At 52.6% G+C, this 17622-nt stretch overlaps 1 protein-coding gene across 3 annotated transcripts in view; it reads left to right on the plus strand.

Moving 5' to 3' along the window:
* The window catches only part of EIF2AK3 (eukaryotic translation initiation factor 2 alpha kinase 3), a 54290-nt gene extending 39954 nt beyond the window's left edge, over positions 1–14336 (plus strand). For all 3 annotated transcript variants that reach the window (XM_079111249.1, XM_079111250.1, XM_079111251.1), the window contains 7 exons: positions 1113–1235; positions 2125–2274; positions 3246–4017; positions 6793–6960; positions 12018–12119; positions 13168–13230; positions 13822–14336. In XM_079111249.1, the coding sequence (XP_078967375.1) occupies positions 1113–1235; positions 2125–2274; positions 3246–4017; positions 6793–6960; positions 12018–12119; positions 13168–13230; positions 13822–13998 (1555 nt within the window). In that variant the 3' untranslated portion in view covers positions 13999–14336. The remainder of the gene's footprint in view (positions 1–1112; positions 1236–2124; positions 2275–3245; positions 4018–6792; positions 6961–12017; positions 12120–13167; positions 13231–13821) is intronic.
* The last annotated feature ends 3286 nt before the right edge of the window (positions 14337–17622 follow it).

A 17622-nucleotide genomic window follows, 5' to 3' on the forward strand; every position in this document is an offset into this window, starting at 1 on the left:
GCACACTCACCTGGTCAGGAACCGTGCAGCCCCTGAGGCTGCAACGATTTCCACAGTGTGTGTGCATTCACTGCACAAGTCATTAGACCTTGACTTTCTGGAAAGACAAACAGGAAGGCCTTCCCACACACCTGATCCTGCGGTGCTAGTGAGACAAGAGTTCCAATAACTGCACCCCAGGTCAGGTCTGACAGGCTCAGGGCCCCGTGGGACCACAGGCAGGTCCAGGAGAGCTATCCAGAGGCAGTGAGAAGACGGAAAGGAGGAAGGACAGGGTTCACCAGGTGCCCGGCAGCCCACAGGCAGAGCAGAGAGCCCAGCACTGACTGCAGGAGTGAGTGACAGTTCATGGGCACCTGTGCTGAGCACCTGGACTCGAGGCAGCCCTGCCCGCCAAGGCTTTGGCTCCTGAAGATTTCTGGCCAAAAAAGTACTTGAAGCCAGGCCTGGGGGCGCAGCCTATAATCCCAGCGGCCCGGGAGGCTGAGGCAGGAGGATCACAAGTTCAAAGCCAGCCTCAGCAATTAACAAGGCCCTAAGCAACTCAGTGAGACCCGGGCTCTAAATAAAATATGAAAAAGGGCTGTGTATGTGGCTCAGGGGGTAAGCACCCTTGGGTTCAATCCCCAGTACAAATAAATAAATAAATAAAAAGTACTTGAACAGGATTGACTGTATTTTTTTCCATAACATTTACATGTAAAGAAATAAGATTAAATTACATTTACATAGAGCATAAAATGGAGAACATAGAAGTTTAGAGAATTAAGAATGTGATGTTTTGGTAGATGATAGAAAGTATGGGGTACGACACATCAGAAATACATTTTCCATAGGAATGGGTGATTAATGAGAGCTTCCCAATTAAACAGAGCTTTTTCGTTTTTGACTTTTTTTCCCTAGAAAATATATAAGGTTTTGTTTGCTTCATTTACATGAACAGAAGAGCTACAAATGCAATTCATAGAATCCAGACTCTACTACTTATTAGAGGAGTTCTGCATGTTTGCTGAGCCCACGTCTTTGTGGATCATGACTTGACTGCCCCTTACTGCCCTGCGAGCTTGTAAACAACTCCCAGCTTCCTAAGCCCGACCTTTCTGTTTCTCCAGCTATCTGACAGACTTTGAGCCTGTTCAGTGCCTGGGCCGGGGTGGCTTCGGCGTCGTCTTTGAAGCTAGAAACAAGGTAGACGACTGCAACTACGCCATCAAGAGGATCCGGCTGCCCAACAGGTAGTGGCGCTCAGCGGGCTCGGGCGGCCTGGGGAGCTGACTCCTGGGCAGAGCATCCCTCCTGTGCTCTTGACCACTGGAGAGATAAGCGGTCCTGGCTGCCAGTCTTGGCTGCCGGGCAGCCAGCTGCAGGGCTGTGACCCATCCTGAGGGCTTTGCACCTGCTCGGGAAGCCTGCTGCTGACCCACCCACAGGACAGGTGATGACCATAGGCTTTAACAGACCACAGCCTCTGAAACCCCTCTGGCCAGGGGCGAAGCTCAGTTGGTAGAGCACTCACCTACCATGTGCAAGACCCTGGGTTCCATCCCAGCACCACTAAAAAAAACTGTAGCAAACAGGAAAAGTATTAAGGGCTGGGACTGTGGCTCAGTGGTAGAGCACTTGCCTAGCGTGCGTGAGGCCCTGGGTTTGATCTTCAGCATCACATAAAAATAAAATAAAGGTATTGTGTCCACCTAAAAAGAAAAGTATTCAGAACACTTGGCCACCACGAATGTTCAGTCTCCTTTGATTTCTCCCATCATCAGTTTACCTACTGCCGACAGGCAGTGTGGTCTGTGGCTTCCTTCATGATGGCCTCAGCATTTCCCAGGTGCTAAGAACATTGTCTATGGTGATACATTTTCAGCCTGTCAAAAGACTCGATTTGAGTGAGGCGACAGTGGTAGTACTTACTTCCGGAAGGAAAAGAAACGCTAAGTAGATGCCGGTGCGTTTTTAAATGCAGGATTCACTGCACAGCTTTGCAAAATCATCCCCTGGGCTGACACATCTGCCCCTCATTTCGGATCCCAGGGGGACGTCTGTTGTATCATTTCACTTCCATTACTGGATCCGAGTGTTTCGCAGATGTGGGCGGCGCTGAGCGTCTTCTCTCTGTTCCAGGGAATTGGCCAGAGAGAAGGTCATGCGGGAGGTGAAAGCCCTGGCCAAGCTGGAGCACCCGGGCATCGTCAGGTACTTCAACGCCTGGCTGGAGGCGCCACCCGAGAAATGGCAGGAGAAGATGGACGAAGTCTGGCTCAAGGATGAGAGGTGAGGGGCTGCACCCTGGAGCTCACACTCTCTTCTGGCTGGTTTTTTTGCTCATTTTTGTAAGTTCAGGGGGTCTTGTTTTTTTTTTTAAGAAAACAGCAGAGTTCTGTGCTGGGGTTTGGAAAATTCTCTTGCCACCTGTTAAATGAGACTTCTCTTTTCAAGTTTTGAGTCAAGAGTTCCCTTGGCATTGCGATTCAGGATTCATGGCTCTCTTTGCAGCCTGAGGGTTAGCTGCTTTTCTTTCCCTCCTTTCTTTTATTAAAAACTTTTTTATTTAGTTTTTCTCTGTTCAGTTAACAATTTACAAATCCCTTTTAAATAGATTTAAACTATTTGTAGTAAAAAAAAAAAAAAAAAAGCCACATAAACATAGTGGCCTGAAGACATTTCCACAGTAGCTGCGACAAGCTGTAGGAAGGAGGGCCCTTTACAAACTGTGGGAGAGGAACAGGTGCCAGGTGTGGTGCACACCTGGAATCCCAGCAGCTCTGGAGGCTGAGACAAGGTTGTCGAAAATCTGAGGCCAGCCTGGGAACTTATTGAGACTCTGTCTCAAAATAAAAAATAGGAAGGTCTGGGGGATGTGGCTCAGTGGTTAAGGGCCCCTAGTTCAACCCCTGGTTCAACAACAACAACAAAAAAACAACCGAACCAGAACAGCAAAGCGAGGCGTGTGCAGGTAGCATCCCCACACCAGGTGAGACTCCGCTTGCTTCCCACCCAGGTCACTGTTACAGGGACACTAGATTCCAAGTAGCTAACCCCGGGAGGGGCCCAGTGCAGACAGTGCTGGGCCTTGGCCAGGGCTGCAGAGCCGAATCCTGTCCCTGGCCTCCTCAGTGCCCAGGCCTGCGCTGCTCTGGCCGTCTGTGGGCTGTGCAGGCCTGGGGGTGCCCCTGCGGGGAGGCGCGGGCACGTGCGGCTCAGACCCTGATGGGTGCTCACCGGCCTGTTTCTCCCACTCGCAGCACAGAGTGGCCGCTCAGCTCGCCCAGCCTGCTGGACGCACCCTCGGTTAAAATTCGCAGAATGGACCCTTTCTCCTCAAAAGAGCATGTCGAAGTCATCGCTCCTTCGCCGCAGAGAAGCGCGTCTTTCTCAGTAGGCATCTCCTGTGGCCAGACCAGCTCTTCTGAGAGCCAGTTCTCTCCTCTGGAGTTCTCGGACGTGGATCTCGGCGACGCCCGAGGGTCGGGTGCCGCGCCGAGCGGCCACGAGGACCACCGCCTCGCGGACCAGGGTGTGGAGGGCGGCAGTGGCGGCGGGGGGCACTCCATCGTGCCCGGTCCCTCCGAGGCGCGCCCCGCCGTGAGGCCAGGGGAGCGGACCTCCTCCTCCATCGTCTTCGAGGACTCTGGCTGTGACAATGCATCCAGCGGGGAAGGGCACGGGACGCAGCGACTGCGCATCGGCAGCCTCCTTGCGCACAGAGTGGCAGCTTTCCAGTGCTCCGGCAGCAGGTCGTCCCCCGAAGCCACCCTGTCCGTCTCTCCCCCAAGACCGACCACTCTCAGCTTGGATCTCTCCAGGAGCACGGCGGAGAAACTGCAGCCCAGCTCCCCAAAGGTGTATCTGTACATCCAGATGCAGCTGTGCAGGAAGGAGACCCTCAAGGACTGGCTGAACCGCCGCTGCACGTTGGAGGAGAGGGAGCGGGGCGCGTGCCTGCACATCTTCCTGCAGATCGCGGAGGCGGTGGAGTTCCTGCACAGCAAGGGCCTCATGCACAGGGACCTCAAGGTCGGTGTCTGGAGCGCCGCAGGCATCTAGCTGCCACGCCTCGGGTTCCGAGGGGACCTGCGAACGTGCAGGTGCGAGGCACCGAGTGGGCGCAGTGGCGCCCGGGGGCCGGAGAGCCTCAGGCGGCCACCCTCCACCCTGGAATGCGTTCGTGCGGCCTGCCGGAGCAGGTGTTCCCCGGATTGTGGTGGGGAAGAGGCGGTGGGCACACTGCCCACCAGCTGTACCCGCCTTGCGTGGCTCTGCGTGACCGCCGCACACGTGCCCCTGCGGCCCCGGGAGGGACCCCCGTGGAAGGAGGAGTCTGTTCGCCAGCCAGCTCTGAGTGGGGCAGCAGATGTCCGCACTTGGGCACCTGTTTCTTGACGAGGGAACTCTGGGGGAGAAGCTGGGTGTAAGAGGGGCAGGACACGCTGGCCAGGTGACCAGAGCCTGCATCCAGCCATTGCTTTGGTGACCAAGTGTTAGTTAGGTGGCGGAGCAGGGCAGCATGCGTGCTTGCCGGGATTGCTTCTTGAACCGAGCCGCGTTTCCCTAGTGTTTCTGGAAGAATCTACAAGTTTTATTTACTTTCTGCCTCGTTCTACATGCTCATAGTAGTAGACAGTAGATGTATGAACATTTGAAAGGTAAATATTTTTCTAATGAGATGGCTTAAATTCCTAATAGGTTTAATTTTATTTTGAGTAATAGACTTTAGCTGCAAGCACCAAAGTAGCTATTGGGACAAATGTTATTTTCTTCTGAAGTCAGCAGTAGGTTTTAACATTCCTGAATGAATTCTAAGAATTGGGAGATAATAGGAATAAAAATTAGAAAGAGTTCCCACTTCAGTACAGTCGTTGGTTAGATGTAGTCCCCATGCGCAGTGACTTAGGATGGGTCCAGGATGGCTCTGCCCTGCGTCAGGAGTCCAGAGTGGAGGCTGGAGTGGAGGGGCAGCCTACGAGAGGGAGGCGCCTTGGACCTGAGGAGGCCACCAGCTGGCTCACACACAGGTGCTCCTTTTTTGTGTGTGCTGGAGGTTGAACTCAGAGGCACTCTGAGCCACATCCCCAGCTGAGTTGCTGAGGCTGGCTTTGAATTTACAGTCCTCCTGCTTCAGCCTCCTGAGCCAGTGGGATTACAGGTGTGTGCCACCACACCGCCTGCCCTCCCTCATGCCACACAAGCCCAACAAGTTGAAAGACAGTTTCATTTTCAGTAACAATGAACATTCTTCTGATTTTATACTGTCAACAAGATGCTGGTGACTAGTTGCTTAATGCTACAGTGTTGTCTAAAGATTTTTTGTGTTTGTATGTGCACCAGAAAAATAGCCAAGAACGTAATCTGCCTGCCCCTAGTCTTGGACTCTGTCCCTGGCCTCCCAGTTTCTCAGACACAGTGTTCTGTGCATCCGGGAGTCCGCTCACTGTCACCACACCGTGATGTTTCTGGTTTCCACAGTGGCACCAGCGTATCTGTTTTGTTCGCCCCTTACAGCCTCCACACAGTGGAGGCTCTGCACACATAAGAATTTGGGGATAATAGGAATAGGAATGTTCTAGATGCACACTTCATTTTAGTCTCCTTTTTCTGTTTTTGCAACCAAAAGCATTTACACTGAGTGAAGCGGGAGCAGCGCACTGTTGAGGATCGAGGTGAAGCTTCTAGGATCAGATGGTGGCTGGCGCTCTCCCCGTTCCCTGCTGCTCTCGCTGCAGGCTGTCCTCCCAGGCCGTGGGTGGCTGCCAGCCTCTCAGGGCTGCATGCTCTCTTTCAAGTCTTGGAGGGTGGAGGGCCCCACCCTTGGTCAGAAGTCCTGGGGTCCTTCCACTTGGTCCACCCAGGGTGCAGACCCACCCCTGAAGGCTCTCCTGGCCAGGAATGGAATTCCAGGACGGTTCGCCCCCCAAGGTTGCAGTGCTCAGGACTCCCTGGGAGGCACTGAGGTGAGGGCACAGCTACGGGAAAGCCAGGAGCCGCCAGGGAGGGTCGGAATGGGAGGGTGCAGGGAGGGGCAGCGTCCGCCGTGGCCTCTGGCTCGGGTCGTGTGCTGAGCTGCCTGCCGGTGTTGCCTGTAGGTCTACAGGGTCGTTTACACACAGTCACTTTGTTGCTTCAGTGGCGGCTGGAAATCAGGAAGGACTGGCCGTCTTCCCGCAGCCACTGCTGCAGCTCAGGGACTCCCTTGCTCCTCACCTGCGAGGGAGGAAAGGGTGCACTTGGTGCTGGCACCTTGCGTGGGAGGAGCCCCTGGGCCGTGGGTCAGATTGTGCCAGTTCAGAACTCAGTACAGGGTAGTCCTGCAGCACTGGGCGAGGCAGCCTGGGCGAGGGTGGGTCCCTGTGCCCCGCGCTCAGGCACCAGCGGAAGGATTCGTCTCCGGAGTGCTTAGCCACCACCAAGCAAGGACGGGCTAAGTGGGCCGCAGGGAAGCACAGGCCCTGGGGCTCTGCCACTGCCAGCCAGGTGGCCTCCGTTCCACTCCGCGGGATGGACCCACAGCCGCGGGTTCTGTGGCAGGGACCGCTCGCGCTGGTCCTGGCAGCGTCGTCCTGGCTGCACGGTGAGCGTGGGGTACGCAGGTTGAGGACTGAGCACACTGAGCCCTCAGGAGTGGCTCCCTCGGGGTGCGAACTTACACTCAGTGAGTCCCAGGGCACCTGCCACAGAAGCCGGCGGCTGCCTTCCAGCCAGCGGCGCTGTTACTGGCTTGCGTTGGGACCCGCCAGGCCCCGCCCTTCTTCCCCGCGCTCACTCCAGCGCCCCGCCATCTGCTGTGTCTTCCAGCCTTCCAACATATTCTTCACGATGGACGACGTGGTCAAGGTGGGAGACTTCGGGTTAGTGACTGCGATGGACCAGGACGAGGAAGAGCAGACGGTCCTGACCCCGATGCCAGCCTACGCCACACACACGGGACAAGTGGGGACCAAGCTGTACATGAGCCCAGAGCAGGTGAGTCCCTCCACGCTGTGGCCTGGCAGCCAGCCCTGGGCCCACGGGACCTCCCCTCATCCTCACCGCCTGCAGTACTGTCTGACACCCAGGAGTACAGCAGCCCAGCACCAGGCAACCTGGGGTGGGTCTAGAACACTACCCGGGCACGCCCTCGCCCCGAGCCTGAGCTTGCCGGCAGCAAGGCCCCCAGAAAGGCTCTGAGCGACCCCTGCCGGGCCTGAGTCCTGGCGGTACTGGCTCGCTGCCCTCTGGTGCAACCCGTGGCAGGACGTGGGTGGCTGGACAGTTGGCTGGGGTGCTTGGTCTGCAGAGGGCAGGACTGCAAGCTGGGTGGGGCCCAAGCTGTGGCCGTCAGGACTCGGGGAGCTTCAGCAGCCAGAGCTGGTGCCCACCAGGCTGCTGCAGGCACAGGCTCATCTGGGCCTCCGTGCAGGCTTTGTCCTTCCGCGAGAACCCACGCCTTCTCTCACAGAAGTTATCTGGCAGTGTTTTCCACAGTAGGAATTAAAGCTGAGAACTTCATGAAGCTTTGTGCATTCCATTGAGATATTCAGCCCATCACATCTTGAGATACTTTTATGAAAAAATATTTCCCAAAACAAAAATCAGATGAGTGGCATTTGTTTAAATTTTTGCAAATCTCTTTAAAATCTGACTCATAAAAGCTAGATTTCATAATTTTAATGCACCAATAAAATATGGGAGAAAAATGCTAGATTGTTATATCTGCTTTTGCATTTAATCCATTGCCATGTGGTTTTTGGCTGAAGTATATGAAGAAAATGTGGCCTCACACAGATGAGTAGATGGAAGAAGAAGCACTGTTGGTTTTTTTTTTTTTTTGGTATTGGGGATTGAACCCAGGGGTACTTGACCACTGAGCCACATCTCTAGCCCTTTTTCGTATTTGACTTAGAGACAGGGTCTCACTGAGTTGCTTGGCACCTCACTGTTGCTGAGGCTGGCTTTGAACTTGAGATCCTCCTGCCTCAGCCTCCCAAGCTGCTGGGATTACAGGTGTGCACCACCACGTCAAGCAAGTGATAGTTGCAGAAATAGCTGAGAACCCACACCTTTTTCTAACAGAAAATGACTTTTCTTAAGAGTTATTTACAAGTGGTACAAGATGTGTAATCCCAGCCACTCGGGAGGTTGAGGCAGGAGGATCACAAGTGCAAAGAAGCCTGGGACACTTGTGAGACCCCGTGGCTCAGTGGTAAAATGCCCTGGGTTCAACCCTAGGTTCCAGAAAGGAAAAGTCATTCACACGGTGGACACTTGGGATGCACTTTGTACTGTCAGTTTAACGTTCTGGGTCCACTGTGGCCTTTAAGGGAGTCTCCACCTGCGCGTGGTTCTGTAGTGCTCTCCCGACTCTGGAAATGATTGGGTCCCTAAACAATGCCACTTTTCCACAGACGGTCACACTTCATACATGGTGCAAGAAAGTCGCCTTGGTCGCCATCATGGGCGTCTAGCCAGAAAGGCTCCGAGTGCGGGGCAGCCAGGGAGCTTCCGGGGCGGCTGCAAATTCTCACAGAGCTCGTTTCAGTCGAGAGCCGACTCCCGCACAGCAGCAGACGCTGCCCGTGCTTCTTGAAGTATTGCCACACGTCGCTCATCCCGAAGGAAATGCTTGTCACATAGCCAGGCCACGCAGCTGGTTTGCCCCTGCTCCTGCCTTCAGCACTGAGGCCGTGGCTCATGTGGCCAGCCAGTGCCCCTCTCCACACGTCTGAGAGCAGAAGCGCTTGCTCAGTAGCTTCCAGTCGGCCACACGCGTTATTAAAAAGGCGTGCATTCCCGGGTCGGGATTTAATGCAGTCCTTCATGCTCACTGCTTAGAAAGGACATTCTGATGAGACCTGGCTTCTTGGTGTACATCTTCACCCGTGAGTGCGTGGCACTGAGGGCTGTCATTACCACTGATCCCCTCGGCCGAGGTCACAAGTCAAAGGCAGGTGTGTGCGTGTTAGGTTAAGAATGGGCTTGACCTGCAGATCTCCACTAGGGGTGCTGGGGCCCCCAGGGCCCGTGGCTGCACTTTGAGAACCAGTGGATTTAATCACATCAGAGGCCAAACAGGAACTGCCTTTGAGGAGCAGAACTTTGTTCTTATGCTACTGTACTTGAAGTGTCTGACTCATTCATGTCATTCAAATTCTAATTGTCAAGTCTTAAATACTTTGAATGAAAGAGTGTTTTCAAGAACAAGGTATTTAGATGGATTTCAAGGACAGGGAGAGTGGAGTAAGCGTTTGGCTGTGGCCAGGAGCTGGTTCTCTGCAGCGCCAGCCCTGGAAGACAGCGGGGCGAAAGGGTCTGTGGCCCAGGAGCGACCTGGTCCTGAACTGGCTCGTGTGCCGAGAAATCAGGTATTTCTAGCTGGGAAGAGTTTAAAGGCCAGGTGCAGGTGGGTGTGCAGGTGGGGCCTGGGCGGCTGAGGAAGAAGCCCTGGAAGAAGGCCCAGGGACGGCCAGGGCGTGCGTCCCGCTTTAGGGCTGCAGAGACGCCTCTGTGTTGAAAGCAGACACTAACTGTCTCTGATCTCAGTGCAGTAACCAGAGGTGGGGAGGTTTGCTCTGATTTGGGTTTTAGTTTGTTTTTATTTTTAATTTATTTTATTTTGTTTTCCATTCTGATTTTTGCTAGCTGACAACCATCCTACATAACTATCAGACTAATGACGAAGTAAAATCACTCAAAATATTAAGAAAATAATGAAAGAAGTGAGAAGCATTGAATCCACCAGGTTCTCGGTGGAGATGAGCTGTCCACAGGCCCCGCCCAGCGCACTGTGGTGTGGGGTGCAGGCCTCGCCAGCCCAGCGCACTGCTGGGTGGGGTGCTGCGTTCGCTCAGGAACTCAGGAGGCGCAGGCTCCAGGCAGGCCGCGCTGCCCAGGAGGGGGAGCAGGAACTGCAGAACACCCTCCTGGCGAGTGTAGGTGTGAATGAAAAAGAATCCCCTTAGCATACCTAATTAAGTGGAAGAAAAACAAGTAAATTTGAAAGGATACAGCAAGATTTTAATTTATAAATAAGAGCCTGTTATACATATTTTGATTGTTTTTTTACCAAAGTATCTAACTTAATAGAAGAAGAAATCTGTTGGTCCAGGTAACTGAACGGTCCTGGTTAAAGGATGTGGCTAGGACCTGATTGAAAGAAAGAGCTGTGGGGTATCAGTATGCGGTCAACTCACATTGTAGCCAGAGGAAAAAGAGCGGAAAAAACAGACTGTCCGTGATCACTGGGGACGTAGAACAGATTCTCACTTGCTCCGGGCTTTTCTGCAGTTTGTAGTTCATCGGCCTCCATCGGAATTAATACATCAGATTTTTAGTAGCATTTTTAAAAATTCTTATTTACGAGGTTGGAGATGATACCTTTTTGGTTTTTGTACTGGGAATTGAGCCCAGGGGCAACCTCCAGAGTTGCTGAGGATACAAGAATGTGCCACTGCCCCGTGATAATTCCTCATTTTTTAGGTGCTTTGAAAATTACTTTTCATGTGTTCATTAGGTTTTTAAATGTATATATTTCATAGCATTTAAAATAATAAGTATAATCAATAATGCTTTCTTTCATATTATGTGTTAATCTGTCCTTTATGTAGGACTGTGGAAAACATAAAGAAAAAGCAAGTGACCGAGGGTTGGGGTGTGGCTAGCATAGGGCAGAGTGGACCTGGCATGCGGGAGAGCAGCCTTGGAGAAAAGGCGTTTCCATGCTAAAAGTCCCAGACATAAGCAGTGGTTAGCTATTCCTCCTGCGTGCGTGTGTGTGCACACGTATGTATACATGCATCTTACCTGTTTATACTGCGTTTAGGAAGACAGAATTGGGATTCTGTTCCATAACATCATGAATACCTTTAAAATGCGAGCACTTCCTGTGTTATTAGGCAATCTTAGAAAGTGCCCCGGCTACTGGCGGTCACTGAAGGTCTGTTCTGGACATCTTAGCTACTGGACGTTTGTTGTTGGAACCGTCGCCCGGGCACCTTGCATCCAAACCTGTCTCATTTCCACCTGCCCCGGGTGGACAGGTCAGATGGGTCCTGGAGTGGCCGTGAACCTGCCCTGCCTGGTTGCTTCTCGGAGTTGGTGTCACTGGATGCTGCAGCAGGTGCCCTGTGTGCCCTGGAAGCACTGCTTCCTACTTGTCTCCTCTGGGCCCCCCAGGCCAGGGCAGGTTCCCACCTCTACCATCACTTGGTAGGGAGGAGGGCAGGGGGCTGGTACCGGCCTGAGGACTTTCTGCTGCTCTCGCCAGGAGGCCAGGCCACACCACCCTTGGTGAAGGGAACTGCAAAGCCCTCTTCAGCCAGACCTTCCACCCCCAGGAGCAAGGCTGGGAGCATTTCACATCCTGCCCTCCTCTGGCCCTTTCCAAACGCCAAGCCTCAGGCCCAAAGAAATTTCCACCAGTCACGGGCTCTAGAGTCACCAGGAGGTCACTTTCCATTTGAATGAGGTCTTCTTGGGTGGAGCTGCCGGTTTGATTCCCGGTCCTGCAAGCTGTTTGTGCAGGGCTCCAGGTCCTGAGCAGGTCCCTGCTGAATGCGGGGAATGCAAAAGCAGCCATGCCCCTGGGGTCTTTCTCGCTAGCTGAGAAGTCGGGATATGCACATGAGAAGTGCAGCAGAGGCTGTGGCTGCCGGTAATTAAAGTTCCTAATGAAGGCTGACCACAGGCAATGAATGGCGTGGAGTAATGGAGATGTTTTCATAAAAATGGGTGAGGACAGAGGTGATTGGAAATGGGAGATTTGCTCAAGATAGCGTCTGCTTTGAAAATCCTCACCTGGGGCGGCGGAGGCTCGGGCTGCTCTCCAGCAGCCGGCTCCAGGGTTCTGTGGCCTCCCTGATGCATATCTCCGGCCCGCGGGCTTTCCTCTGTAGTGCTGAGTGGGCGATTACCCCTGGTGTGTGGCAGGAGCAGGGATTACCCTGCGCGATTTCCACCCTGCACTTCTGAGTAAACACTGGGATCAGAATGAAGTGACCCGTCCTGTCCTCTCTGCTAATTAAAGCCTTCTCTGTGGGTTTCAGATTCGTGGGAACAGCTACTCTCATAAAGTGGACATCTTTTCTCTGGGCCTGATTCTGTTTGAATTGCTGTACCCATTCAGCACTCAGATGGAGAGAGTTCGGGTGAGTGTCCCCATCCTCAAAAAAAAGACTGAAAAAGAAAATGAGATTTACAGAAAGTTTTAGAAGAGGATTAAGCTGTACTTGTTGCCAGCAGACTAGTAGGAGCAGAAGAGGTCACGTGAGCGACTCAGGCATTCATGATGTTTGCTTCCATGTAAAGCTTAGTCTTCAAAATCTTTTCTTTGGGTTGTTGGTCCTGGGTTGGGGCCTCAGTTCTTCAGGCCTCGTCGAGTCTCGCTCTCAGTACATCTGTGGGGTGTGCCAGGCAAGCCGGGGACGGGAGGGAGGGTGGCACGTGCAGAGAACAGTTCTCCAGAGGACAAAAGTGCACACTGTACGCGCAGAACCAGCAGGCGGCCTGATCTGGGGGTTTTGCTTGTTTTTTCCTTCTTAGAACAAGCCAGAGCCCCTCCGAGTGGTGAAGCCCCTATCGCGGCCTCCCTCCTGGCCCTGTGCTCTTTACCGTGGTCCTTGGGGCTCCCTGTTTCCCAGGCAGGCCCTTATCACCACATCCTAGTGGGTGGGCTTCAGAGCTGTCGGCTTCCAGCCTTGAGGAAGAGGGGTGGTCCTCCTTCAGCACCAAAGGACTCCCCCTCACCTGGACGGGCCCTCCAGGCTTTCTGAAGGGTAAACGGAGAGAAAGGGAATAAAAATAGTAACATTGCCCAGCACCACAAGAAGGCCCTTCCAGGTGCCAGAGAGGGACTAAAACAGGTGCAGCCAGGCGAGGGACCAGGAACCAGCGGGTGTCAGCGCCAGCAGAGCCCTGAGCCCTCAGAGGGCCGAGCGCCTTCCCCAGAATGGCTGGGGCTGGCCTCCAGACCCCGAAGGCCCACAGACCTAGACAGGCCACCCTCAGGCCCTGCCAGCCACGGGTGGGGGCCCTTTAGTCAGTTTTTATACTGAACTTTCAACAAGTACCTCAGAGAACACCGTCAGGACAGCACCGGGCGCCGCCAGCCCTGGGTTCAGCCCCAGCAGGCAGAATGGTGTTGAGGCAGCCGTGGGTCAGAGTGCTTCTTAAGATGGTACTTCTCTTTCCCTTTAGACCTTAACTGATGTAAGGAATCTCAAATTTCCACCGCTGTTCACTCAGAAGTACCCTCGGGAGGTGAGTGCGATTCTCATCCCTTATTTTCTTAGTCACATTTAGAACCTTAGCAGTCGGCCAGCAATTTCCTCAGCTCTCAGAGGAGGAAGGCAAAGCTCTGGAGAAGACGGGCCCAGCCTCCCCAGAGGCCTCCCTGCCGGCTGCTGGGCTGAAGTGTCCACCCTGGGTAACTCACCGCGAGGGAGTTGAGTAAATTGGACAGTGCATGTTATCAAATGGGAAAGACCAGACTATCTTTCAGCATCAGGGAAGTCCAGTGGCGAAGCACTGCATTAGAGCCAACTCATGCTTCACTTAGCCACGCTGACCTAGACGGCCATGTCCTGATAGAAACTGTCATCTTACGTTGTGCAAGTTGATGACTGTTCTCAGGATGGTTCGTTGAAAAGGGGCTAAGCCAGGCATGGCGGCACAGGCCTGTGACCCAGCTACTTGGGAAACGGAACTGGAGAATCGCAAGTTTGAGCTCTCTGAGACAGGGCGGGGTGGGGTGGCTCGGCAGAGCCCTTGCCTGGCGCACAGGCCCTGGGCTCAGTGCCCACACCACCCTCTGCACCGGGGCGACTATCACAACGCCACTTTATGTTTCAGTACGCGGTGGTCCAGGACATGCTCTCTCCCTGCCCCACGGAGCGGCCTGAAGCCACGGACATCATTGAAGATGGGGTGTTCGAGGACTTGGCAGTCCCGGGGAAGACCCTGCTCAGACAGCGGTCTCGCTCCTTGAGTTCCTCGGGGGCCAGGCAGCCCAGGCAGCCCAGCAGTTAGCCGCCCGGACGTGGGCCACCGCCTCCTCCCTCGGTGGCCCGTCCACTGCCCTCACTCCATTTTACAATGGCCTGCGCTTTCTGCACCACACTCCGCAGGGTCCGGTCACATCACTGTCGGCTGGACCTGAGGAGAGGCCGTCTGAAAGGCCGAGCTCCGCGTGCTCCACTGGCCGAGATCGCCTTGGCCCAGAGGTGGGCACGTCCCGAGAGACAGATCCAAAGTGGGAGTATTTTTGCAGCCCAGCCGCTTTGTAGTGACTGTTCTAGAAACATGCTTTCTGGAGGTAGGACCATTGCAAAGCTGATTCCTAGAAGGCCGACCACCCGTGTCCTGTGGGCAGACGGGCGCACCGCTGGGGAGGACAGCTGGCACTGTCACCTGACTGTCGTCCTGCTGGCTGCTCCTCACGTGGCTCTAGGGAGGGCTGAGAGCTTCCCGTGCCGTCACCTCCAGGAAAGGGAAATGACGCCTTTGTGTACGTCGGTCACAAGTGCTGGTTCGGGAAGGAAAAGAGCTATAGCAAGAAATGAATTCCTACTGCGACTAACTTCTTCAGTCGAGGACTAAACCTGATCATGCCGCAAACGTAGCTTTTAGGTTCCCAGGTCCCCCAGGTGATTATAGATACGTTCAATCATCTCTCTTGTTAACGTGTTTTTATTTTCCCCTGTAAATATGTTTATTTTTTATTTATCAAAATTCTGAAATCAATCCATTTGGGTTGGTGGTGTACAGAACGCACTTAAGTGTGTTAACTATTGTGACTTCTTTCAAGTCTAAATGATTTAATAAAACTTTTTTAAAATACTTATGGTCAACTCTTTTTTTCAACTTTTTTCATTTTAAAAATCTTTTTCGCACACATGTGGGGCAATGTCTGTCTCATCCTTCCCACCGCCCCCCAGAGTTCCTTCATTCTCCCCTACCCACCCCCAGCGTGGATCAGCACCCACTTACCAGAGAAAACATTTGGCCTTTGGTTTTGGGGATTGGCTTGTCTCACTTAGTGTGACCTTCTCTAGGTCCATCCACTTACCTGCAAACGCCATGATTTCTTTATGGCTGAGTAATATTCCATTGTATATATACCACGTTTTCTTTATCCACTCATCAATCGAAGGGCATCTCTGTTGGTTTCACGATCTAGCTGTTGTGAGTTGAGCTGCTGTGAACATTGATGTGGCTGCATTACTGTAGTGTGCTGATTTTAAGTCCCTTGGGTATAGGCCGAGGAGTGGGATAGCTGGGCCAAATGGTGGGTCCATTCCAGGTTTTCTTAGGAACCCCATGCTGCTTTCCAGAGAGGCTGTGCATGGTTGACTCTTACTTGGGGGAGTTAGCCCTACAATGATAGACTTTCTAATTTCCAGGTTAGGATCATAGGCGTACATAACCCTGCCATCAAGAAAAGCATCTCTTCCCTGATTTTCCAAAGACTTGGCAGGTCCTCACAATTCTCAGGATTCGGTATCAAGTGGCATCTGTGCGGTGCCCACCTGGACGTCTGGAAAGGACCCTGCCCTGGAGGGGTCCCCATGGAGAAGGGCTGCGGCAGTCCTTCCACACCTAATCGTTCAGGGCTTTTTTTGCACAGGGGATTGAACCCAGGAATGCTGTACCGCTGAGCCACATCCCTAGCTCTTCCTATTTTGAGATGGGGCCTTGCTAAGTTGCCCAGGCTGTCTTTGGATTTGCCATCCTCCTGCCTCAGCCTCCTGAGCCACTGGGATTACAGTCACACACCAGTGCACCCGGCTGTTCGGGGCTTTCATCATGAGGGGATATTGAACTTTACCAAGTGCCTTGATCCTCATTCTGTTGATGTGACGATGTGTTAGGTTTATCGATTTGCACGTGTCAGTCATCCTGTATCTGGAATGCGGCTGACTTGATCATGGCGTATCATCTTTTTGATGTACTGCTGAACCCGACGTGCTGGTGTTCCCTTGAGTCTCGTGTCTGTGCTCATCAGGATGTCCGTTTGTGGTGGTCTTCGAGGTGTCCCTGTCCAGCTTTGGTAACAGGGCAGTACTGGCCCGGGAAGGAGTTGGAGGGGTTCCCTTTCAGCCTGCGGAGCGGTCTGAGGAGCACGGTGTTCTTCCAGAGTCTGGCAGAACTCAGCAGCCACACCATCTGTGGTCCTGGCGTGTCTCTGCTGGCGACTTTTTATTACAGATTCAATCACATCGCTTGTTATTGGGCCATGCAGGCTGGGTTTTTTGTTGTTGGTGGTGGTTTTTTTAATATGCTCTTGATATAATTTTGGTAGTTCACATGTCCAGAAATTTGCCCATTTCTTCTAGATTATCTAATTGTCAGTGTAAAGTCTTTCAAAATAATCGCTAATGATCCTCTTTGGATTTCTGTGGGATCAGTGGTAATGTTCCCTTACTCCTCTCTAATTTTATTTACAGGTCCTTCTGTCTCTCTTTTCAGTTAATCTAGCTGAATGTCTGTCAGTTCCATTCACCTTTTCACAGAACCGATTCTTTGTTTATCGATGCTTCACCTTGTCCCTTTATGCTCTATTTCATTTGCTTTTGCTGTGCTCCTTACTGTTTCTTTCCTCCTCCTAGTTTTGGCTTGGGTTTGCCCTTGCTTTTCTAAGACCTCGAAAGGCATCATTAGGTTGTGTATTTGAAATTTATTATTTTGATATAGGCACATATTGCTGTGTGTCAGGGACCCAGTGGGTTGTGGCTGGAGCTGGGCAAACCGTCTCAGCTGAGGTGCTCGCGGGAGGGAGAGTGGACGCAACACGGGCTGTGTCTCGTAGGCCTGGGCAAGTCCTGTCTCCATTTCCACTTGTTTCAAGGAGTTCTTCAAGTTCCCTTCCGGCTTCCTCAGTGACTGCGTTCGAAAGTGTGTTGTTCAGTGTCCATGTGTTTCGTATATTCTAGAGTTTCTCTGGCTGTTGATTTCTTGTCTTATTCCTCAGCATGGAACCAGCAGTCCACCACAATCCATAGCCAACGTCACGGTGATGGGAACGGGGACCACGCCCCCCAGAGTCGAGGACAAGAGTCTGGTTGCTCTCATTCCAGATACTGCTGGAAATGCCAGGCAGGTTAGTTAGGCAAGGAGGGAGTCGGACTATCCCTGTTGGCAGATGGTTGGACCTGATATGCGGAAAATCCTAAAGACTCCACCGAAAGACTATTGGAACTGATAAACAAGCTCCAAAAAGTGGCAGGATGCAAACTCGACATGCAGAAACCAGTAGCTCTTCTAACTCCAATAATGAACTTGCTGAGGACAAAACAAGAACAGCAATCGCATTTACAATAGCCACAAATAAAATAAAATACCTAGGAATAAACTGAACTAAGGAAGAGAAAGATCTCCACAAACAAAACTACAAAACTAGAGAAAGAAACTGAAGACCTCCCATGTTCATGGACTGGAAGAATCAAGAGTTAAAACGTCCATACTGTTTAAAGCAATCTGCAGACTCCATGCAATCCCGTCAGTATGCCAGTGACGTTCTTCAGAGACCTGGAAACAGTCCTGCAATTCATACGGAAGAATAAGAGACGCAGAATAGCCAAAGTGAGCAAAAAGAAAAAGCGGAGGCACCGCCACACCTATCCCATGACGGTGAAGCCACTTAACAACTGGCCT

Source organism: Sciurus vulgaris, assembly GCF_902686455.1.
Source record: "Sciurus vulgaris genome assembly, chromosome: 14".
Classification (NCBI taxonomy): Eukaryota; Metazoa; Chordata; class Mammalia; order Rodentia; family Sciuridae; genus Sciurus; species Sciurus vulgaris.